The sequence below is a fragment of the Thunnus albacares genome, chromosome 23 (genome assembly GCF_914725855.1).
Source record: "Thunnus albacares chromosome 23, fThuAlb1.1, whole genome shotgun sequence".
NCBI classification, from domain to species: domain Eukaryota; kingdom Metazoa; phylum Chordata; class Actinopteri; order Scombriformes; family Scombridae; genus Thunnus; species Thunnus albacares.
In genome coordinates, this window is record NC_058128.1 from 3,257,858 (window position 1) to 3,280,618 (window position 22,761).

General features: G+C 37.4%; 1 protein-coding gene and 1 long non-coding RNA gene across 2 annotated transcripts in view; both read right to left on the reverse strand.

Annotated features, from left to right (window-relative positions):
• The window catches only part of LOC122975305 (NACHT, LRR and PYD domains-containing protein 12-like), a 224,994-nt gene that overhangs the window by 20,622 nt on the left and 181,611 nt on the right, over positions 1-22,761 (reverse strand). The window contains exons 2-6 of the mRNA XM_044343676.1: positions 18,353-18,644; positions 14,088-15,933; positions 12,037-12,210; positions 9,892-10,065; positions 9,059-9,232 (exon numbers count right to left, since the gene is read on the reverse strand). Of these exons, the coding sequence (XP_044199611.1) occupies positions 9,059-9,232; positions 9,892-10,065; positions 12,037-12,210; positions 14,088-15,933; positions 18,353-18,632 (2,648 nt within the window). The 5' untranslated portion in view covers positions 18,633-18,644. The remainder of the gene's footprint in view (positions 1-9,058; positions 9,233-9,891; positions 10,066-12,036; positions 12,211-14,087; positions 15,934-18,352; positions 18,645-22,761) is intronic.
• LOC122975315 lies at positions 6,233-7,637 on the reverse strand. Its single transcript, XR_006400625.1, has 2 exons — positions 7,476-7,637; positions 6,233-6,437 (listed from the first exon to the last, which is right to left on the reverse strand). It is a non-coding gene; the product is annotated as an uncharacterized LOC122975315 (long non-coding RNA).

Here is a 22,761-nt window from a genome sequence, read left to right on the forward strand (position 1 = left end):
CATTATGATGACATGTACAGTGTATGAGTTATTTACAGCAATGCACTAAATGTCAATGCAGACATGTTTGACGTCTACAAATCAATTGGATCTCATGTGATTATAAAGTCATTCAAAAAATGATGCCAATCAGCATCAGTCCTTACTAGGGCATTCACGACTGCTGCATTTTAGTAGTCATCAACTACTCCCAAACAGTAATCGAGTAGTTGATTCATCGTGGGACAGATAACATTTTTTTTTCACAAAATAACAATGATAAATTCTCATCAAAAAGATCTAAAATACAACCAGTAAAGACTTAACCAATGTAACTGGGACCAACCTGGGGGAAGGTGAAATAAATAAATAATTGAATAAATAGTCCTTGATTGGCTCTGAGAAGCTGTTTACAAATGAGCCGTGATGGACAGAATGTTTACTCGCACTGAGTCCAAAACCTGAGGTGTATTCCAGAAAGTTAGTTAAGTGAAAACTGAGTTTGTTAACCATGAGATGAGGGAAACTCAATCAATCAAACATTATTTGTATAGCACCTTCAGTGCAATTCAGCTTTATCATTTTAAATAATACGTTAAGTTGTAAATCAAAAGCAAAGTCTTAGTTATATTCAATGTGAAATAAAGAATGATGGACACCATATACTTTCGTCAGTTTCAACTTAATACAGAGAAAATTGAGGTTTTCTTTTAAAAGGTGGAAGGGTACCAATATTTTCGGTCATGTCTGCATATATATATATGTACACACACACACACACATATAAATATATATATATATATATATACAATATGTAAAAGTTGTCTTGTCTTTTCAGATAAAGATGCATCAACATCATCAACAACAACAACAACAGCAACAACAGTGCAACAAAGTATGTGTCCTGTCAAAACTTTGAACTCTACATTGTCCCACAATACAGAAATGGTAACTGAGCCACAGAAAGAGAAACTGGACTTTCATACATGAAGCATTTTGGTAAACGGGCAGGCATATGTAATGTTGCTGACAAAAGTTAACTAAACCTGGTTTTGCTGTAACAATGACATATTTAATATTATGTTCCACTACAGCACTGTCTGTAAGCTGTGTAGCACATTTCCAGCCAGCTAAGATGATTATTGTTGGTCTGACATCAGCCATCTTGTTAAATTACTATACAATACCACTTTAAAGTGTTTTCAGTGATGCTGTGGAGCACATACTTTCATACTCTCTACACAAACTCCACTGCGTGTTGACTTTTATGTTGCTTTAACCCTGCTTGAGATCTCTTGCATGTACTGTAACCCCATAAAATACATTTTCAACAACCAGTCAGTTCCTGCCAAAAACATACACATGGTTGGTTTAAACAGTTTGATATTTGCTGGAGTTAGCTTAGTTATTTTCATTATTCATTGATCTACAGAATGTACAAATTAAAACATTGAATCAGAGTTATGAGTGTGCACTTCTCCTTTGTTTACAACTTAGACATTATAAACACACACAAAGCCACTTTGGTCTGTCTCTTGCTTGAATATGCTGTCACATCTTGCCTGGACTTAAGGTGTTTTTTTGGTGTTATGTTGTGTTCTGTATGGTCTTCTGGTTTTGCACGTTTGTTTAGTCCCTCGGTTCATCACTGCATCATTGGTTTGTTGGGTTGTGTGCTTGGGTTTGTGTTTGGTTTTGGATGGGTTAGTGTAGATGGCATTCAGTTTGTTTTCTGGGTTTTTGTTCTGTTTCATTTGTGTGTTCATGTACTCCTCCACACCTGCCCTGCATTTGGACTCGTTAGCCCTGCCCTGCTGTCTTCCCCACACCTGCCCTGTGTTAGCCTCGTCAGCCCTGGCCCGCTCCCTGTGTGTCCTCAGCCAATCAGCTCCCTGTATGTTCATTCCCCTCTCGAGTTCTCCACCCATCTCCCCACCTGCACCTCATCTCCTTGTTAGTTCAGTTTCTTTAAGTTCTGGTTTTCTGTTCAGTCTTTGTGGGATCGTTTTTGTGTTGTTCCTTCTGTGAGTTCTGTTCAGCCCTGTTTACCTGTCCGTTACCGTCCACAATTAAAGAGTTTTTCGTCATATCTGCATTCCGGTCTCTGCGTTTGGGTCCACTCCTGCATCTCCTGAGCCTTGACATATGCAGATGTATAGATTATGATAAACTTAAAAAAGTGACAGATTTCAGCTTTGAATGCTAAAGATACCAATTGCATTTCAAGATCCATATAGTACTCTACATCATAGCAGAATCACAGCTGATGGCCTCCACATGTCTATATCGAATCTTTGGCTGTCTGTGTCAACCTGTCCTTGAAGATAGGTTGCAGTGGTTTCTCACGGATGTCATGGAAGGTTTTGGTTTTGCAGGATGTACAAATGTAGGCTGCAGTCGATGTCACATTCTGCAAAGCATATCTAACAAGTAAGAATATCAGACAGTATTACAAGCTGTACAAAAATTTGTACTTAAAAAAAAAAACAAGAAAATGGTAGTTTTAAGTTTTTACTACTTCATCAAAGTTGCAAGAAATTCACCAGGCAGTGTTCAAATCTACAGTATGTCTTGTGTTACAATGAGTTTGAATAGCGACAGAACAACAAACACCTGACTTGACTGAGCTTAAAATCACAATATTTATATAATAATAATCAGGTCTTTTTGATAGCTTATTAAATAAAACATCAACCAACAATAACCAATATTGAATTCTTTGCCATATTAACTTGTAGACAAACATTCTGAAGGTTTCTTGTCAAGAAATTGATGTTGTCACTTCTGCAAAACTAAACTAGCTTTTCTGTGGTGTTGTGTGACAGAACAACATTCTTACCTGCTGATAGTGGTTAGATACTGGTGTCTCTCAATGTGGCAGATGAAGGAATCTGTTCAGCACAGATGATCAGATGTGATCAGATGACAGCAGACAAACACATGTTGTACAAATGAGATCTTTGCCATCAGATCTCACCAGTAAAGATTTTTTTTCTTTTTCTTTTTTGCCTTGTATTCCTCAGTCTGTTTTGCCTTCATCTACAGGTTTACTTATATTTTTACATTAATATACAGTGTCCTATACCATTGTCTATCTGCAAAATATGACAACTATTAATATCTATATCATCAATACATACATTATGTACTGTCATGCCATGTTGATAATTATTATTGTTATTATTATACACATATTCACCTGTTGAGCAAACATGACACATAAAATACAAAGAAACAGAATATGTATGTTTACTGTACATATAATCGTACATTAGGCGTCACTTTAATGTCTGACATTAATAACACAAACGCAATGACAACATCACTGCTGACTATAGTTAATGCAGGTCAACTTGGTGCTAGAAATCCAGATTAACTTTACACTGAACACACCTCATTGAATGCTTGTTACAGAAAAGAGGAAAACGGATTTCTTCTCTAAACCTGACCCCTCTTAAGTGCATCATATCGTGTCATTATCTTGTAGCTTATGTGGGATAAAGATGCATAACTTTTTCACAACTTTACAACTAACTTAAACTACTTGGAGATGTGTTACATGACAGTATCTACCCACTTTGCAAAGGATGTGCAATGACAATTATAGTCCCTGAACATTAGTTCCACGCTACTGAGTTCCATCATCTACAGTCACTTTAACACTAAAGTGACTTTAACACTACACTATTGACACTAACATATACTAATATAAATTCTCTGTCAGCTACACTCAGAAATAAAATGAGGTACTAGGTATATTATAGGAAACAAAACAGGCATATTTTTTTGCATTTTATGAAGGATGTGTGTCATGTGTGGACTATGTCTTGGATTGCTTTTTTCTACTTAGTGTGTATGTATCTTTTATTGTGTATGTTAAGTATTTGGCATTTGGATCTTAATTCTTCTCTATTTTTTGACATTCTATACACAACATGATTCATAGAAACATCTCTAACTAGATTTACTGTCCTCTCCCCACATTTTTTAAAATGTCTTCTTTCATGTATTTATTTCTCCTTGTTGTGAGTGTTCAGTCTGTATGGATTGCTGTTTTCTTGTATCGTCACTTGATGGTGCTGTGTCCTTGTTTTTATATTGCGTTTGATCTCAGAATTAAAGTTAAGGAATAAAGAAAACACAAACAATCTAAAGTTAGAAAATTCCCTGGAAAGAACCAAGTACATTAGCACTAAAAGGTCACATAAAGACTGTGTTCAGTTGGTACACTTCCAATTAATGAATTCCAGTTGCTAAGCTAGCATAAGCTTAAGACTCATGCATAAGCAGAAGTCTTTTAGTCAGCACTGTTTTGTCTACAGAAAAACATACAATTCAACATATATGAGAATAAAGTTTCCAATAATTAATGATGGCTGATTAAATATTAACTCAGGTGTAAATGGAAATCTACAAATAAAATTGTGAAATAAAATAAATTGTGACAAAAACACAAATGGCGTGTCCTGGTGGTCCAGTGGTTAGGCAAAAAAATCTAACAGATCCACAGATATCCAAAACAAAGGACACAGGTTCAATCAAATATGGCTCATTTATAAACAAAGACAGAAAAAATAACTAAAAAAATAGATGTTATGCATGAAGCTGAAGCTTGACACAGGATAAAAATGCTGCAAGTTAATTTATTTCCAAAGATGTTAAAATTTGGTCTTTGTTTGCCACCACCACCATCATCTCACCACCCTCCCTTCAGAAGTGTATAAAACTTCTCAAAACCAACATTACAGAATGCTTTACACAAAACTAACACAAACATACAGGAAGAAAATAAAACAGTAAAACAGACATAAGATTCAAATTTTAGATGTACAGCATATAAAACAAAAATAATTGGTACATCAGTGGATAAAAATTAGTTTTAAGAAGTGATATAAAGGAAGATAATGACTTATCAGACTGAGCTCCTCAAACCGATTGATCCAGAGTCCTGACAGCAAAGACCAGGGCCCATATTTATCTGTGCTGATAATCAGCACTAATTCATTTCCTGCCACTCAGTGTGAAGTTATAGAAAAACAAGCTGCATTCATGCAAATCATGGCTTTATTTATTTAATGATTCATTAGTTTTAAACTACTGATGGTAGAGATATATTTAAAAGACCTGTAAGACCTGCTCTATGTCAGTCAGAAGAGGTTAAAATTGATTAAAAGGGATTAGCCTGTCTAATTTTACAAGCTTCTGCAGATTGTTCCACTTGTATAGAGCATCGTACTTAAAAGCCAGTTTCACAATCTCAGTACTAACATGATGATTTTCGAGGACTAGGTGCATTTTTCTTGGGACCTAGTGCAGTGTGACAATGATCTATAGTTAAAAAGACATAAAAAAGCATATAAAAGCTAAATACCCATACCTTTAATATTTATAGACAGAGCAACTTTGAAATGTAATCTGGAGCCATGAAGAGCCTTTAAATGTAATCGATCAAATCTTTCAAATCAATCCTAAAACAATCAGGTAACCAGTGATGTGATTTTCCTGGTTTTAGTTAAAAGGATAAACAGGACTGGACGAGCTGCTGATCATCAAAACTGGAATCAAAAAATACAAAGTTTTTCACTACAGGCTTGATGTTGTTATCAACAAAACCAAGATAGGATTTGACCTGTGCATGCAGGTTTTCTGGACCAATGATAAATTCATGTGTTCTCCACATGATGTTTCTACAGAACATCATTTAAATAAATACAGAGTGTCCTCACAATGTTACACTTTATCATGATGGGGGAAATGCAGCTGTGCAACAGTGACGATTCTGTCAGAACCGACAATGATGGAAGTCATGAATCAAACTTTGATCTGGCTTAATGCACGTCGTAAAGATAATGAGCATGACAAGGGTCCTCAGTTACAGCCCACTAAAACTTTTATTTGAACACAATCATGTCAGTTGCATAATGAAGGATATCTCAGCTTCATTACAACAGGTCAAATATTTTATGTGGTTATTTTTTATTTAGGCTACTTCAAATAACAGCAGAGCTACAGCCTGATATTTGAGAGAGGAGGATGCACCTTAACAATATTTGTTTACATTGTTAAAACAGCGATGTTTCACTGTCTCCCAGGAGTAATCCATCTCCTGCTGAAAGCTAAAATAAAATTCTCTTCAGCTTCATAAATTAGTTTTAGTCCTTGTTAACTCTCAGTGCGATTCCGAGATGCTTGATAAATAGGGGCCCAGGGTCAGAGTCTGACTTATAACACCTGTTTTTTCATCTTTTCTGCATCAAATAGGTCATGTATATCAAATTTCTAAAGTGCTGACTTCAACAAAATTCAGAGATAACTGTTCAGTTTGTAGACAGCTAAGAGACTTAAGTGAAGAAGACGAAATCTAGATCCAGACTCCGGTCCAGATGGATCATCGGGGTACAACTGATCCTCTCTCAACACACCTGGATGTTCACTCACACTCTTAAAGAAACTCCCATCTGATGAGAGAAGAAGAAACAACAGAGGTCATAAATCAGTGTTTAGTGAGACTCACTTCATCAGCTGTCAGTCAGTGATGCAGCACATCCAGTAAAAAGAGCAGCAGGGACATCAGTCCTGTTTAGACCAGAAGTGGAACAGCTGTGCAGCGTAGCAAGCTTCCTTTCAGCTCTCATGTTAACGTGTTGGAGTGAACACACTGAGCTCCAAGCTCACAGACCTGCAGAGACGTTTGCTATCAAGTCTGTGTACTTTGCAGATTTTACTGAAGCACACAGAGGAAATAAACTGCTGAGAGTCATGAACACATCATTACCGCAGGAATAGAGACATTCACTCATCAGTTTACTGATACATGTGAACTTTTATAAAAGTTTAAAAGCTACAGAGTCTGTGGCATTTGAAGACCTTTCTTGCTGTTTAATCATCACATGACAATCAGTCAGAGCTCTCAGACACCTGCTGTGATTCCTAGTCTTCAGCAGAGGTTCTAGTCTGTATAAAGACCACGTGGTTACTAAACATAATAATGGTTCTGTGAAATCAGAGCCATAGATTTGAAGGCTTCAGTCAGACTGATCTTAGAGCTCTGACAAAGATGAACTGATCAATTCTTTAGTGTTGAAATGAGAGAATAAACACTTTCAGATCAAACTTGATGGTACGATAGTTTGATGATGAGGACCACTGTCTCTCTATATATTGTAAGGCTGTCAACTGTAATCCAGCTTTATTTCCTGCGGGCATGAACGCAACAACAACATATCAACTCAAACACATGATCACAACAAGTTTCCGGCTGATCTCATTGGCTGACTGTTCTCTCTCTCTCTCTCTCTCTCTCTCTCTCTATCTCTCTGTCTTTCTGTCCAATCCTGAAGCCTGTCACCATTCTCCTCTCAGAGCTTCACTGAGAGAAGCAGCCACTGAGAAGGTTGGAGGTTCACCAGGCAATACTGGACCTTTGCTTTGACACTAACTGTGTTTAGTACAATATGGCTGAAACCAGCATGGACTGACTCCAACTCTCTACTGACCTCAGATACTCCAGTCTATAGTGTGGACTCTCCTTAAGATCAGACAGCAGCTTCATGTCTGAATCTTGCAGGTTGTTTCCAATCAGATCCAGCTCTCTCAGATGGGAGGGGTTGGACTTCAGAGCTGAGGCAAGAGACGCACAGCTGATCCCTGACAAACTGCAGTACCTCAATCTGAATAAAGAATAAATAATGTCACTTTAAAAGACAAGGTTCTCTTTGAAATCCTTCAATGTCTCATAATGTGCTCAGAGCTGAAGAAGGTTTAGAATGTAGAAGTTTAGAAAATGGAAAATCCAAACACCTGAACCCAACAGGATGCGGGTCCAAAACTGTCAAATACAAACAGTGAAAATTAGTTCTCATTAATATTAATGACAACATGCTGCTACTTCAATAAAGACATAGTGACTTCAGCTCTTAAAATGTGCAGCTCCACCACTGACTCCATCTATACAAACTCGTGTTGTGCAGCCAAACACAAGAAAAAGTGTAAAACGACTAAAACATGACATATCTATAGTTTTTAGGCCAACATGAGCAGAAGAGTTGAGCAAGAACAATAACAGACCTGTGTCACTTGTGCTGATGAGCTTCATCATTATGCACATTTAAAAAACATAATTCCTATCCCATAAAGCAACACATGGATTGTCAGTACCTGCTGTTTCAACTTTATCACTTTGAGCACAGACAGCAGAAACTGAGAGTCTGTTCATTACTTAATCTGCACTGTTTGTATTTGTGTACAGATCATCAGTCTCACTGTTGCACATCTTGTAGACAGAGATAATATCTTGTTAACAAAAACAAACCAAGAGCTCTGATCAGTGTGTGGAGTCTTTTTTCAGTCTGTTTCTCCTGTAGATGTGATCTCTAGATCCCCTATGAGACAGCCAGAGTTAGCTGACCATCCTGAGTCATGGCAGCCCTCTAAATTGCAGCGGGTCCACAGACTGAAAGTATTTACATCATGGTTTACAGGACTGTCATAACTCAAGGTAGCTAATATAACAACTAGCATGTACATTACTTTTAAACTCAAATTAAGATTTCCACTAAGTAGACATTTTACACATGCTGTTCTAACAGAACCATTTACAACAAGTAACCACTGCATACACACAGTACAGTACACATGTACACATGTTTACTGAGTAAAGGCACAAAATGCAAAGATTGATCTCTGGATTTAAATAATTGATTATTGATCATTCAAATAATCACAATTAATTGGAAAATCTATTATTTTGTCCAGACCTAAAGTTTATAAGATGGAAACTCAAACACCTGAACCCAACAGGATGCAGATTAAAAACTTAAAAACTAAAAACAGTGTAAGAGGGTCAGAGTGAATTATTCACTGTAGGATTTTTCTCGTTATATAAAGGTTTTAAATGTACAGCCCAACATTGCTCTGACACAGTCAGTGGACTAAACCACTGAAGAAGAAAAGAGATTTTCCCATTAAGATACAGGACACACTTAGGATCAGCATAATATCAGCTTTATGTCTGCAGTTTAATGTCACTACAAATTTCATATCATTGATCTCAGCTCTGAAGTAAAAAATGGTGTCTGACCTTAGAGTCTCCAGTCTACAGTGTGGACTCTCCAGAAAATCACACAGCTGCTTCATTCCTGAATTCTGAAGCTCGTTTTTACTCAGCTGCAGCTCTCTCAGATGGGAGGGGTTGGACATCAGAGCTGAGGCCAGAGAAGCACAGTTGATCTCTGTTAAACTGCAGCCACTCAATCTGAATAAAGAATAAACAATGTAGATAAAAATATATTTATAATCCAATCAGATGTGTAGTTCTACATTACTATGTCCTAATCAAGGAGCTTTTCTGTAAAATAAGTAGAGTGCCTTTGTCGTTGTGTTATTGTGGATCATCATAATGTCAGCCTTTTACAGACATCATCCAAATGTCATCACAACATTCAGACATATATTCATGTCAACACTGATCCATAACAAAGTACTTTCAACACCTGTATTGATCTTCCTGTGTCCCTGTGTGTGTGTGTCCTGAAGTATCAATAACAATGATCAGACATTATTCATTTAAGCACATTAAAAGAATATAATAAAGAAATTTTTCTCTTTCAGCAAGTAAACTTGATCAATTTAAAACAGATATTAGTCGTGAGGATCTTATGTATACAAATGTGACTCTTTTCCAAAAATTATAAACATCATAGTACTTTAACAACTAACAGTGGACATTTTCTAAAGTTTCTTTAAGAATCAGCCATCTGTTATAGCTACAGACTAAACTTTGTACAGTAAAAAAATAAATAAATATGGAAAAAAGAAAATGAACATCATAAATGTAAGTTATGTGTGTACATAAATCAGGTTCAATTGTTAAACATTAAGATCAACATAGTAACAGACAGGCAGTGAACTGACCTCAAAGTCTTCAGTCTACAGTGTGGATTCTTCAGAAAATCACACAGCAGCTTCACTCCTGAATCCTGAAGCTCATTGTCACTTAGCTGCAGCTCTGTCAGATGGGAGGGGTTGGACTTCAGAGCTGAGGCCAGAGAAGCACAGCTAATCTCTGACAACCTGCAGTCCCACAATCTGAATAAAGAATAAATTATGTAGATAAAAATACATTTATAATCCAGTCAAATGTGTTCAGGTTTTAAATTTGTAGTTCAACATTACTATGCCCTCATCAATGGACTTTTATCTAAAAAGTCATAGTTATAGTGTGTCATAGTATTATTGTGGATCATCATAATGTCAGCCTTCTACAGACATCATCAAAATGCCACCACAACATTCAGACACATATTCATGTCAACGCTGATTCATAAAATGCTGCTGAATTCGGTCAAGTCTGTAATTAGAGGATCAATATGAAATCAGACATATTGGATTAAAAACCTGTTCATTATTTATTACATGACCTCCTTCTTCCTGTATTTAGTGGTTTAGTAGGTATGTATAATTAAAACTTGTTATTGGTGGTAGTAATGATTACTGCTGTCCATAGTGACTGTGAAGTGGTCTCTTCCTGACACAGCCACACTGTGTGAAATGAGTTCATAAGTAGATAGATCAAAAGGAAATAAAGGAAGTCAGTGATTTTAAATTTTTAGGTGTCATTTTGGATTCCCATCTCAAATTTGATAAGCATGTTAAAAAGCTATGCAAGACAGTAAAGACAAATCTGAAATGTTTTAGAATAATAAGACATTACATACCCCTTAAGTCAGCTCAACTGTTTATGTATGCCATGATATTTTCACATTTATCCTATTGTGTTACTCTATGGAGTCAGGCTTCACAGTCAACTGTCAAACCTGTTACATTACTATACAAAGAAGCACTGAAAATAATGGATCAAAAAGAAATGAAATTGCACCATTATATAATTCTGAAAAAGTACAAGTTGCTTAGCTTTGTCAAGTTTTCTTTTTTAAAACTGATTTTTAAATGCCTGAATAATCTCACCCCTACTGTACTTTGCTCATATGTATCAAAAATAAACACCAATAGAATCACCACAAGGGGATCAGCAAATGGCAACTGCAGGGTGGCACAGCACAAAACTACTTTCGGTCAGTCATCTTTTTCAGTAAAAGGGATACATCTTTGGAATGCCCTACCAACAGAAATAAAAGTACAAACTGATCTGGAAACATTTAATGAAACACTGGCTGAAACAAAACCAATCCTGCCATCATTGAGCAATGATCATGCACTTGTGTATGCACACATGCACACATGCACAAGGAAAATGTATACACAGGTAGAGGAACAGATAAATACAGATAAACATACATGCATACTGATACAGACTATGCATGAATGTACATGGACACATGCACCTATAAATATTATGCACACAAACACATCATAGTCATGAATTAGGGAACATACACATGTGCACACATATACAACAAATGTAAATTGATTGTTATGTGATGTAAATACTGTTGTTATTGAGAATGTCATTATTTATTATGAGCTCTATTTAACTAATGTATTTCTGGTAATGATATGTTATGACTATCTTTAAGTAGAAAAGCCTAACCAGGGACAGGTGTCACATATTAGACTTGGCTAGAAATCCTATATGCAATACATCTGTTTCATGTTACTTTAACCTGTTACAATGTTGTTGTTTTTTGCATCGTCCCTAACAAATAAACTAAAAAAAGTTCAGCTGAAGCTAATATAAGGCTTTGACAGTGTGGTAGACTCCCACTTAATTTGTTTAACTCAAAGTTACAGACTAGTACAAAATTCTGTCTTTGAGTTATGATCCCTCCACTGCAGCTCAGTAAGGAAACACTGAAGAAACACAGACACTTACTTGATATGTAGAACTCAGACTGCTGAAGTCTCATATTAGTTTAAACTTCGGAAGTCAGTTTTAGACAGAACAAGACTATGTATTTTAAATTCCTGAAAACATTTAATTCTACAGATTTGTGCTCAGGCAAATCTTGAAAATTTATGAACCAAACATCTGACACTTCAGTGAAGGATTTGAATTGAATAAATAGAAAAAACTACCAAAGCTACAGCCAGTGAACTGACCTCAGAGTCTCCAGTCTACAGTTTTGACTCTCCAGTCCAGCTGACAGCAGATTCACTCCAGAATCATACAGGTTGTTTCCACTCATATCCAGCTGTCTCAGATGGGAGGGGTTGGACTTCAGAGCTGAGGCCACAACCTTACAGTGAGTCTCTGAGAGTCCACATTGAGAAAGCCTGATATGAAACATATTGCAACATATGTAATCATGAAAGAGGACACTTCATATTTACTTCATGCATTGGATGATGAAACAGTTTGACATTCCCTATTTAGATTAACATTTGCTCTTCACATCAGTGGTTCACCTAATCTATTTTTTGATTTTTTAAGGGGGGGGCTGTTATTCCTTTAACAGAAATAACAGGAAACAAAGGGGGAGGGCTGTTGTTCCTTTAATAGAAATAACAGGAAACAAAAGGAAAGAGTAAGAAAGACAGAGAATGACATGCAACAAAGGTCAACCACCAGATTGCAGACATAGCCTACTGAATCTTAACCAGTAGACTACCAGAACACTCCCAGGTCAACTAATCTAATCTCGCTGAATGGGACAATAATTCTCATCATTCTCTCATACCTGCAGACTTTTAATCTTTGTTTTTCTTTAATCTTGCAGATGAAAATGGAGTTAAATTGAGGCTTCCATACTGTGCAAAGTCTGTCTGTGTGATCTGATCCCATGTTTGTCTCCACAAAGTTAGCATCAGGCCATCTTGATTAGAAAAACATTTTTACTGTCCACCATTTTCAATTTGACTCCAGGATATTTTTACTCAGTTCAACTCAGTGAACAGTTACAGTTGAGAAAGGTCATCTCTCTTTGCTATGTGCTGCTGTCAGGTTCACATCCATAAGTGGGAAAATTTAGTGACTGTTGACAGACACACATGAAACAAATTGCTTCACAATATTACACCTGTACATAATTAAATATTAATGTAATTAATCATTTAGATGTGCATGACAGATTAGTACATGACATTTAGTTGTCAACATTCTTTTCTGAGAATTCGAAAATCTGATTCAACACACAAACACAATTAACAAACCAATAAGGTTGACTTATTTTAAACATGATGTCATCAGAAAGATGTTATCAGGGCATCATCATTAAAATATAACATTGACCTTTAATTGACTTTTAATAAATAATATAAGATCTCTTTAAACAGTCTGAATTCTACCATTACTGTTTCTTTCTGTGATGAACAGAATATAAGAAAGCAAGATAAAAACAAGATTATGTAACACAAATTCCCTCTTTAAAATAAAAAGTTGAATTAATGAAAATAAAAGGCACCATTGCTCGGTCCAACATATTCAGGGGTTTTGTCTCGTATGACCAGTAGTTTACAAAGGCGTATGTTGGTTAATGTTGGCAAACTTTAGATATTGTTGTATAACTGACACTACTGAATCAGTCTGCTGGTTTGCTGCTACCCCATGCTCACTATGAAATGGCTCAGAAAGGATGAGGAAAAAATGATGAAAGCAATTCTCTCTGACTTCAGAAATCACCTTTGGAAAACAATACAAATCTTATTTTAAACTCTTAATGATAATAATAAAACTAGTGTTGGTCTGATTATATATGATTTGCAGAACCTACACATGTAATAATAACTTAACTGTATGCACCGATAACTGTAAAATACTGATATATGTTGTGATAAAATACTGTTGTAACAAAACCTCAACCACAACCTCTACAGTCCTTCATTTGTTTTACCAGGTTTGAATGGCACCTCCATCACCCAAAGGAAGATAAAAAGAAGAAAAATCTGTAAAATTCAATAATTACTGGAATTAAATAGAATAACTGTGTTCATTAACTTAACAGCTACAAACACTACCAACCAAAAAATCAACATTATTTGCAAATTTGAAACAGCTCAAGGACATCTGTGACTAAATATAACTGACATATTATTTTTGCTATAAACAAGTGGAGCACTATTTTAACAATAATAAGAACTTTATATTATTTGTATTTGAAGAACTAAACTACTAATCTACATTGATTTATAATGCTAATCTCATCTGGACTTACACAGCCTTTCTGCAGTTCCTCACAGCTGGGATCAGTCTCCATCGTCCCTCCAGCGATGTGTTGTACTTGTTCAGGTCCAACTCATCCAGAACCTCCTCTGACATCTGCAGCATGTAGGCCAGAGCTGAGCAGTGGATCTCAGAGAGTTTCTTCTCTGATCTGTTCTCTGACTTTAGGAACTCTTGGATCTCCTGATGTACTGAGCGGTCGTTCATCTCCATCAGACAGTGGAAGATGTTGATGTTTCTGTCAGGAGAGATTTCCTCAGTGTTTATCTTCTTCAAATTGTTGATGACTTTCTGGATGATTCTTGGACTGTTCTCTGTCTGACCCAGCAGGCCTCCTAAGAGTCTCTGGTTGGACTCCAGAGAGAGGCCATGAAGGAAGCGAACAAACAGGTCTAGGTGGCCATTTTCACTTCTGAGAGATTTCTTCATGGCTCTATTCAGGAAGTCATCCAGGGATGATTTACTGTAGTCTTCTCCCAAGAAGCACTTCAGTACCTCAGTGTTGCCATTGGTGTAACAGTGGTACATGTAGACTGCAGCCAGAAACTCCTGAACGCTCAGATGAACAAAGCAGTAGACTTTTTTCTGGAAGATCACATTCTCCCTTTTGAAGATCTCTGTACAAACTCCTGATAACTCCGGGGCCTCTGTGACATCAAGACCACACTGCTCCAGGTCTTTTTGGTAGAACATTATGTTCCCTTTCTCCAGATGTTCAAATGCCAGCCTCCCCAGCTTCAGAAGAACTTCCCTGTCAGCGTCCATCAGCTCCTGTGGACTTGTTTCATGTCCCTCATCATACTTCTTCATCTTTGTCTGAACCTGTGGACTAATCTCATGTCCCTTATCATACTTGTGCTTCTTCCTCTTTGTCTGAACCACCAGAAAGTGTGAGTACAGGTTAGTCAGGGTCTTGGGCAGCTCTCCTCTCTGATCTTTAGTCAACATGTGCTTCAGAACTGTAGCACTGATCCAGCAGAAAACTGGGATGTGACACATAATGTGGAGGCTCCTGGATGTCTTGATGTGTGCGATGATTCTGCTGGCCAGCTCTTCATCGCTGTATCTCCTCCTGAAGAACATCTCCTTCTGGGTGTCAGTGAAGCCTCGTACTTCTGTTACCCTGTCAACCCCTGTCAGAGGGATCTGATTGGTTGCTGCAGGTCGGGAAGTTATCCAAACAAGAGCCAAGGGAAGCAGATTCCCTTCAATGAGGTTTGTCAGCAGCACGCTGACTGATGACTTCTGTGTGACATCAGACACAACCTTCCTGTTCTTGAAATTCAGTGAAAGTCTGCTTTCATCCAGGCCATCAAAGATGAACAAAACTTTAAGGCCAGCAAGCTTCTCTGCTGTGACCTTTTGTAATGTTGGATGGAAATCATGGATCAGCATGAGGAGACTGTACTGCTCATCTTTGATCAAGTTCAGCTCTCTAAACGAAAGCAGAATCACAAGGCTGATATCATGGTTTTTCGAACCCTCTGCCCAGTCCAGAGTGAACTTCTGTACTGAGAAGGTTTTTCCAACACCAGCAACGCCGCTCATAAGAACAACTCTGATGATGTGTTCTTGTTGGTCAGGTAAGACTTTAAAGATGTCGTGGCACTTGATTGGAGTGTCATGGAGGGTCTCCATCTTGGAAGCTGTCTCAAGCTGTGTCACCTCATGTTGGTTATTAACCTCTTCACTCCTTCCCTCTATGATGTAGAGCTCAGTGTAGATCCTGTTGAGAAGGGTTCTACTTCCTGATTCATCCGTTCCTTCAGTCACACGTTGAAATTTCCTTCTCAGACTTCTCTTATATAGCTCTGAAACCATGTCCAGATCACCATCTGCTGAAAGAGAAGAAAAATTTAGATTTGAAGAACTATTAATGTATTTACTTGCACTTCTGCAACCAGGTTACTCAGACAAACCAGGTCTTGTGGGTAATCAGGGAACGTTTTAACATGCACAGTACTGGTTACTGTAAATCTGTGTGTACAAGCAACAAATCAATGACCATATTTCTCTGCACTGACCTTATTCTCAAAGCGTGCCTTTCCAATTTTATCAGTATTATTGATAGAAGACGTCTGTTAAAATGTTAAATGGGCGGGCTTTGTTGTTGCTACTTTATGACAAGTTCAGCCTGCTGTGCACTGAGAATTTGTCCACACCAAGCAACAACCTCCAGGGCTGAAAAATGAAGCCAATGTGGAAGTGCCAAAAACTGCACTTCCTCAAATGGCCACTTGGCCACTTTGGTTGGCTCCAAAAGAGAGTCAATCCCCAATATAAGTACGGGGACCGCTTTGAGTGGCAGGTCTCTACCCGTTAGGTGGCTTGTTTCAGCAACCAGGCTTCATTCGGCCTGCCTCATCTCCACCTCTTTGCCCATTTTGGTTTAGACTAGAGTTAGGTGGAGTCAGGCACTGCCAAGATGATGATGGACGGAGCCGGCCACTTTGAGCTTCAAAACGGCTCTTCAGAAACCGATGGGTTATGTCATGGTGGCCATGTCCATATTTTTTACATTCTATGGTCCACACCATTACCACGCTGGTACAACTGTGGTAGGCAGAGTCTGCACACAATTTGACAGTTATCATAGCTGGCAGATACACCAGATCTGGTGCCAATTTTCGTCAGCACAACATACAAACACAAACAAGTCAAGGGAGATTGATAAGACAGAGAACTGATGAATGTCATTCAGGCTTATATAAAATCATATTGTGAATATGATTGTCCATGCTGGCAATTATTTGTCAGCTAGGGAAGTTACCATGGCTTTTGTCTTGTAAGCCGTTATCGTTGTTTGTTTTGTCAGTTGACAATTACGTGGTTGTTGCCACTGGCTGACAGATTACAGGCAGATTACATTTCATTTAAACAGTTTTCCTGGCCTTTGCCATTACGTGTTAAGCTGTACACTGGCACACTGAAATGGAGCGGACCCAATCACAAGCCAGTAGGAAAAAAAACAGACAAACAAGCCGGGAGTAACCATGGCTAGTGAGGATTATCCATGCCTTTTCCAAGATTAACTTTAAATGAAAAGATGGAGTTAATCGTCAAAGGGAGACCTTCACCAGAGCTAATTTGGTGCAAAAAACCAAGCCTTTTTTCAACTCCAGGATTTCATTTTCAAGTAACTTTCAATAATGTGATCAAAGGGTAAATTTTTAAAATCTCATAACGTCCGCCATGCCAGCTAATATTATTCTGGCCGCTGCTGCCACTTTTGTGTATGGCATGGTTCATTTCAGCCTGGTCACCAGAATAAAATGTTGGCTGTTTACGTTTCTGCAAACCACAGAAATGTTGAATATCTATGTTTCAACATGTGAAATACTCAGCATATTAACATTTTAACAAAACATATGATATCAACATTTCTACAAAACGTAGCATATCAACATTTCCAAAATACGTATCATCTCAACATTTCTAAAGTGACGTAGTTCACATGGCCATCTATATGAGCTGATCTTTCCTATTAGGAGGAGCAGGGGCCGGCAGATAGTTAGTAAGTTTCTTGGCATCAAGTTAGAAGTCAGCAGAGAGTACGGTTCGAGTATGATTCGAGACCACCTCGAAACCAATGTCCGCTTCCCATTTCAACTGTCAAAAGCAGGTGTTATTAGCGAGACATTGGCCGTTTTTATTTTTATTTTTTTATTATATTTTTTTTATTTTAACCCAAACCATGATCTTTCCCTAACCCTAACCAAGTGGTCTTTGTGCCTAAACCTAACCAGACCTTAACCACAGCGTTGCCACACCATAAAACATCATTATTCAGTGGGTAGAAATGTTAATGTGGTATGTTGATATGATACATATTTCACATGTTGAAACGTATATATTCAATGTTTCTGTGGTTTGCAGAAACATTCAATGCCAATGTTTTCTTCTGGAGATTGAGTTGTTTATTTGGGAAAATGGTCATTAATATGCACATGTTGCTAATGTTGGCTGTGAGCATGCTGTGATGTCTGTGTGTGAGATTTGTAGGCTTATTGGATGTTGTTGGTTTTGTGTGGTAGGAGGGTGGCTGTCATGCATTCATTTCTAAATGTTCGGTGGCAGGGTTCCATCAGTGACATGGACACACAAACAAACTGCTGTATGTTTTACTTTTACTTTTACCATAAAGAATGACAAATCAATCTCTAAGATTATTTTTTAACACATTATTATTAATAGAATACTGTAACTCATAACTCATGCAATAATTTATGAAATACACGACACCGTTTTTCAACTTACCTTTTGGTCCTGAGCAGGAGTTTTGCAAACACTGCACCAGATCATTCCTGTTGATCTTTTCTAAAACCTTCATGGTTACCTGCAGAGCTCCAGGATCCTTATAGTTCTGTACCATTAGATCAACTGTGTCCCGCCTTTCTGCTCTCTCCAGCTGAGCCACTGGGATGCCTTTAGAGCCCTCCAGGATGTCATCCTGCTCCAGGAACCACTTGAAATCCTTAAACTCATCCTCTTTTAATTTTGCCAGAATTTTAAAGAGCTCCTCTTTAATTTTCACCATTACAGCCCCCTGCTAAAAATAAGAGAAATTTTAAATAGGAAGGACATGTATTCAGTTCTCATCTCATGACATTTTACCAGTATAACTTTTGTACATGTGCATGTTACATGTAAATCAAACAAACAACAGATGAACAACAACTGATGAATCAACTTCATGCATGAATCGTACATCAGTAACAACCAAATTTTATGCATGATCCATGGTGATGAAGACACAAAATAGAAATGCATGGCAAAAATAGCATATTGTCAATATTTTAGAGACCACCCAAAATTTCACAAATCATGTTTTCAGGGAAGCTCATGTCTAAATGTCTCTGACCAAGACATTGTTGAAGGATGCACCCTCTTACTGCCTTTCTTTGAATAAGCTTCCATTATACAGTTCTTCTTAAATGATCTTTTTCCATTGCCTTTTTTCAAGTTTTGTCTGAGGGGAGGCCCACAGTCTCAAGGCCCAAAGGCATGCTCCTATGGCGCACTGCAAGCATCAGATTTGAAATGCCAACAACACAGAACCAACACAGGTTTGTCATTTTGTTCTTTGTATTAACCGCTGCATTAGTTGGATGTAACTAATGAATGAAAACGAGAAATGCAGAGGAGGAGAGTAAAACTAAGAGCGTCTGTGTCCACAGTAAAACATCTGCTGACTGTTTGATGGTTATTTTTTGTGCTTTAAAACGTGACTGCCGTGAAATAATAAGAATATAACATTTTATTTCTCTCATTCAGAGGTTTTGTTCTCACTAGCGCCCACTCTCCTTGCTCGACCACCGCCTTGCCATCCCTCTGTCTCTGGCTTGCCGGTGTTCAGCTGGTTTACGCTGTCTCTCTTTTTCGGCTGCAGAGAAAACAGTTTTGTTCGCTGGGTCCTGGTTTGACGCTCCAAAATCGAAACAAGGTCGGAGTTGGGGCATTAAGAAATTTTGACGTGCCTCATAACGCTTTCAGTGCGTGTTCGGCCATTAAAAACAATGGGTGTACTTCAAAACGCGCGCGTCAGATGCTTTCGGTGCGTTTGAGCCTTCAGACTTTGAAAGCCCCTGCAGTAATAGAAATATTATCTGTAATACACAGTATAATAAACCCAGTTCTACCTCTCAAGTTAGTAGCCTCTTATTTGTTTACATTACTTTAATTACAACCATGTGTGTTTTCCAGCCATCACAAAGATAAACTTTGACTCTGGTTTAAATCCAACAAACAGACTTCAAATAAATATCATCAACTTCATAGTAGTCTATACAGCATCCACTCTGTCGGCCCTTTCAATTTTCTCTTTGATATAAGGTTTGAAGATCTTGCTGGAAAAGTCAGTGAAGATTTTAGCTACTTTTTAGCTATTTTAGGTATTCAGATACTGTGATTTCCTTCTCACAACATCACTGAATTCACCATAAACTATTCACCTGAACAGTATATGATGTTGTATATGGCATCATGGTAATCCTTGGCCATCAAAACATAGGGTTATACATCACCTTTTCTGTGTTATCATGTTTGATTCAGAAGATGTGATGCAAAATACATAATTCAGTTATGGCGGAAAGTAAATTGGTGGCCATGGCTGCCATGAGGCATTTTTGCAATGGCTCCATTTCTGAAAATGTTCAGGGCCCCAAACTGTACAAGTGTGCTATGCTTTTATGAAAAAGTGAACATCATTTTCACTTATCACCTGGACTATGGGTTGTTCTTAACTGTGACTTCTCTCTATTTTGACCGCAGCAGTGTGTCATGTTACATCACTGTGAGGATGCAGAAACCAGGAAAAGAAAAAAGGAAACAACGTTTGACGACGTCAATGCTGTGATCTCATATTTTTCTAACAGAGTTTAATCAACCAAGCAATTCATCCGAAAAATAATCAGCAGACTGATCAATAATGACAGTAAGCATTATTTTCAGCTCTAATTTTAACACTCACCGTGCCTCAGACTGTTTTCCTCCTTCTGCTCTGTTGACTTTGAAATGGAGTCTAGACAGAGTGAATACTTTCACTTTCAGTGTTCCTTCCTGGTTTTTTTTATGCGTCTTTTTACTGGAAGTCAGGGGTGTGCGTGTGATTGAATGTGCGTGTACTAGGTATTTCTAATGTTGTGGGGATGTAAATCTGTTTACAGGACTCGCCTCCCTTTTGGGGACAAAAAACGAGTCCCCTTAACGTAAATCATTAAATTTAGGGTGAAGACTTATCTGTAGACTAGATGGTGAACATAGTGGATCATTTAGTAGCTAAAGAGCCAGATATTTCCCTCAGGAGTTGGTAGAAAGCAAACAACAACAGAGCTAAAAGAGAATGAATATTGGATTTACATTCACCAGGTGGACAGAAACACGACTCCAAATGAATGAATGTTGCTCCGTAACTGCTGGATGTGGAAATAAGCAACTGTTTGCTAACAAGTTCCACAAAAACATGTATTAACTGTTTATATACTGCTTTTGCTTTTGACCAAATACCTGCTGCAGGAGTCAATTTTTATTTATTATACATTGTATTTATAAAGTGCTTTTAAGGTACTCAAAGATACTGTACACAGACGAAAGAAAAAAAATCAAACATAAAACACACTAAAACAATATTAAGTAGCAGGTTTTGATCAATCAGTCAATCAACTGCTGATCCTAACACATCTCATCTCATTATCGATGTAAACAATCACCTCACTCATTAAATATGCGGCCTTTGCTGTGTAATGAAGCTCCACTGCCTGCTTTATCTGAATCTTGATCTGGTTAATATCAGAGTAATTAGATAAAATTGTAACAATTTTTATAGTTTTTATAGATGATAGCAGAGACGTTCTTTATTTCAGGTGGGAAAAACACTGCATATTATATATTATAATAACTCACACAGGGGACATTTTTCTGCAGAATATGAACATATTATATAATATTAAAGTACCTTTTTCCTGATAAAACTATTACTCTCACTTTCTTTTTTTATTTTTATATTTTATTAAATAATTACATCCACAGTTAACCAACAAATATGCCCAGATGCACACACTACAACATAAAAACTAAGAAATAAATAGGTGAGACAAACCTAAACTACACAGATACACAAATATGCATATGCACACACAATTAAAAATCCTTATTGCTATGAAGGTCAATAAATCAAAATTCAGATCATTTCATTGTCAATGCAGGACTTGTAATGGAGTGTTTTTACATTGTGGTAATGTCACTTCTACCTGAGTAAAGAAAGGATCTAAGTACTTCCTCCATCACTGTATGTGACAGTTTATATGTTTGAACAGGTTTGCAGAAGTTAAACTGTGATTACAGTTTTTTGCAACTGCCAAGACACAAAAACTGGTACATGTGGCACAATTATTGAAACTCATGTAACCTATATATTGACCAGGTATGCTAAACCATAAACACATTGTCTGCTTTACACTAAGTTTGAATTCTAAAACACACTTTTTGCAAAATAACTACACACAGTTATCTACATTAGACACATCATTCAAAGTTAAAAGCCTGTGTGTGCTGTTTGCTAAACACTGCCAATGAAAATACCACACTCAATTACAATTACCTGCACCCAGGACGCTCATGTGAAAACATCTGTAACCAATTAGATCACTTAGAAATCAGAGCTTGAACACCTTAAATAGGATTCAATGGTAAGAGATCCTACCCTCTCTGTTATTTTACAGTATTTCATAATATGGAGGTCTTAGACACTAAAAATTCACATTCTGTTTTGCAGAATTGCAAGGCGACCTGCTGCAGGAGGAAGAAATCACCTGTTCACACAAGAACAGGAACAACACATCATAAACATGGTCATTACATACAACAGCTACTTTTACGACAACTGCAACACCACATCATCACTGACAACACAATATTCAACAACATGAACAGGGTTAGTTTATCCACACTGGACTGTTTACTGAAGCGGCATCAACTTTGGATGAAACAGCTGCACATCGGAGACAGGATGGACTGTAATGGCAATATACTGTATTTTGTTTACAGTACAGTAACTATGTTCATGTCATCTTCAGTTACAGTAATTGTGTCTGATATTGTTATGAGTATATGAGTATTGAGAATAAACAAATGTATTTGTTTCCCCGTTGCATTTGTGTTCATGTCTA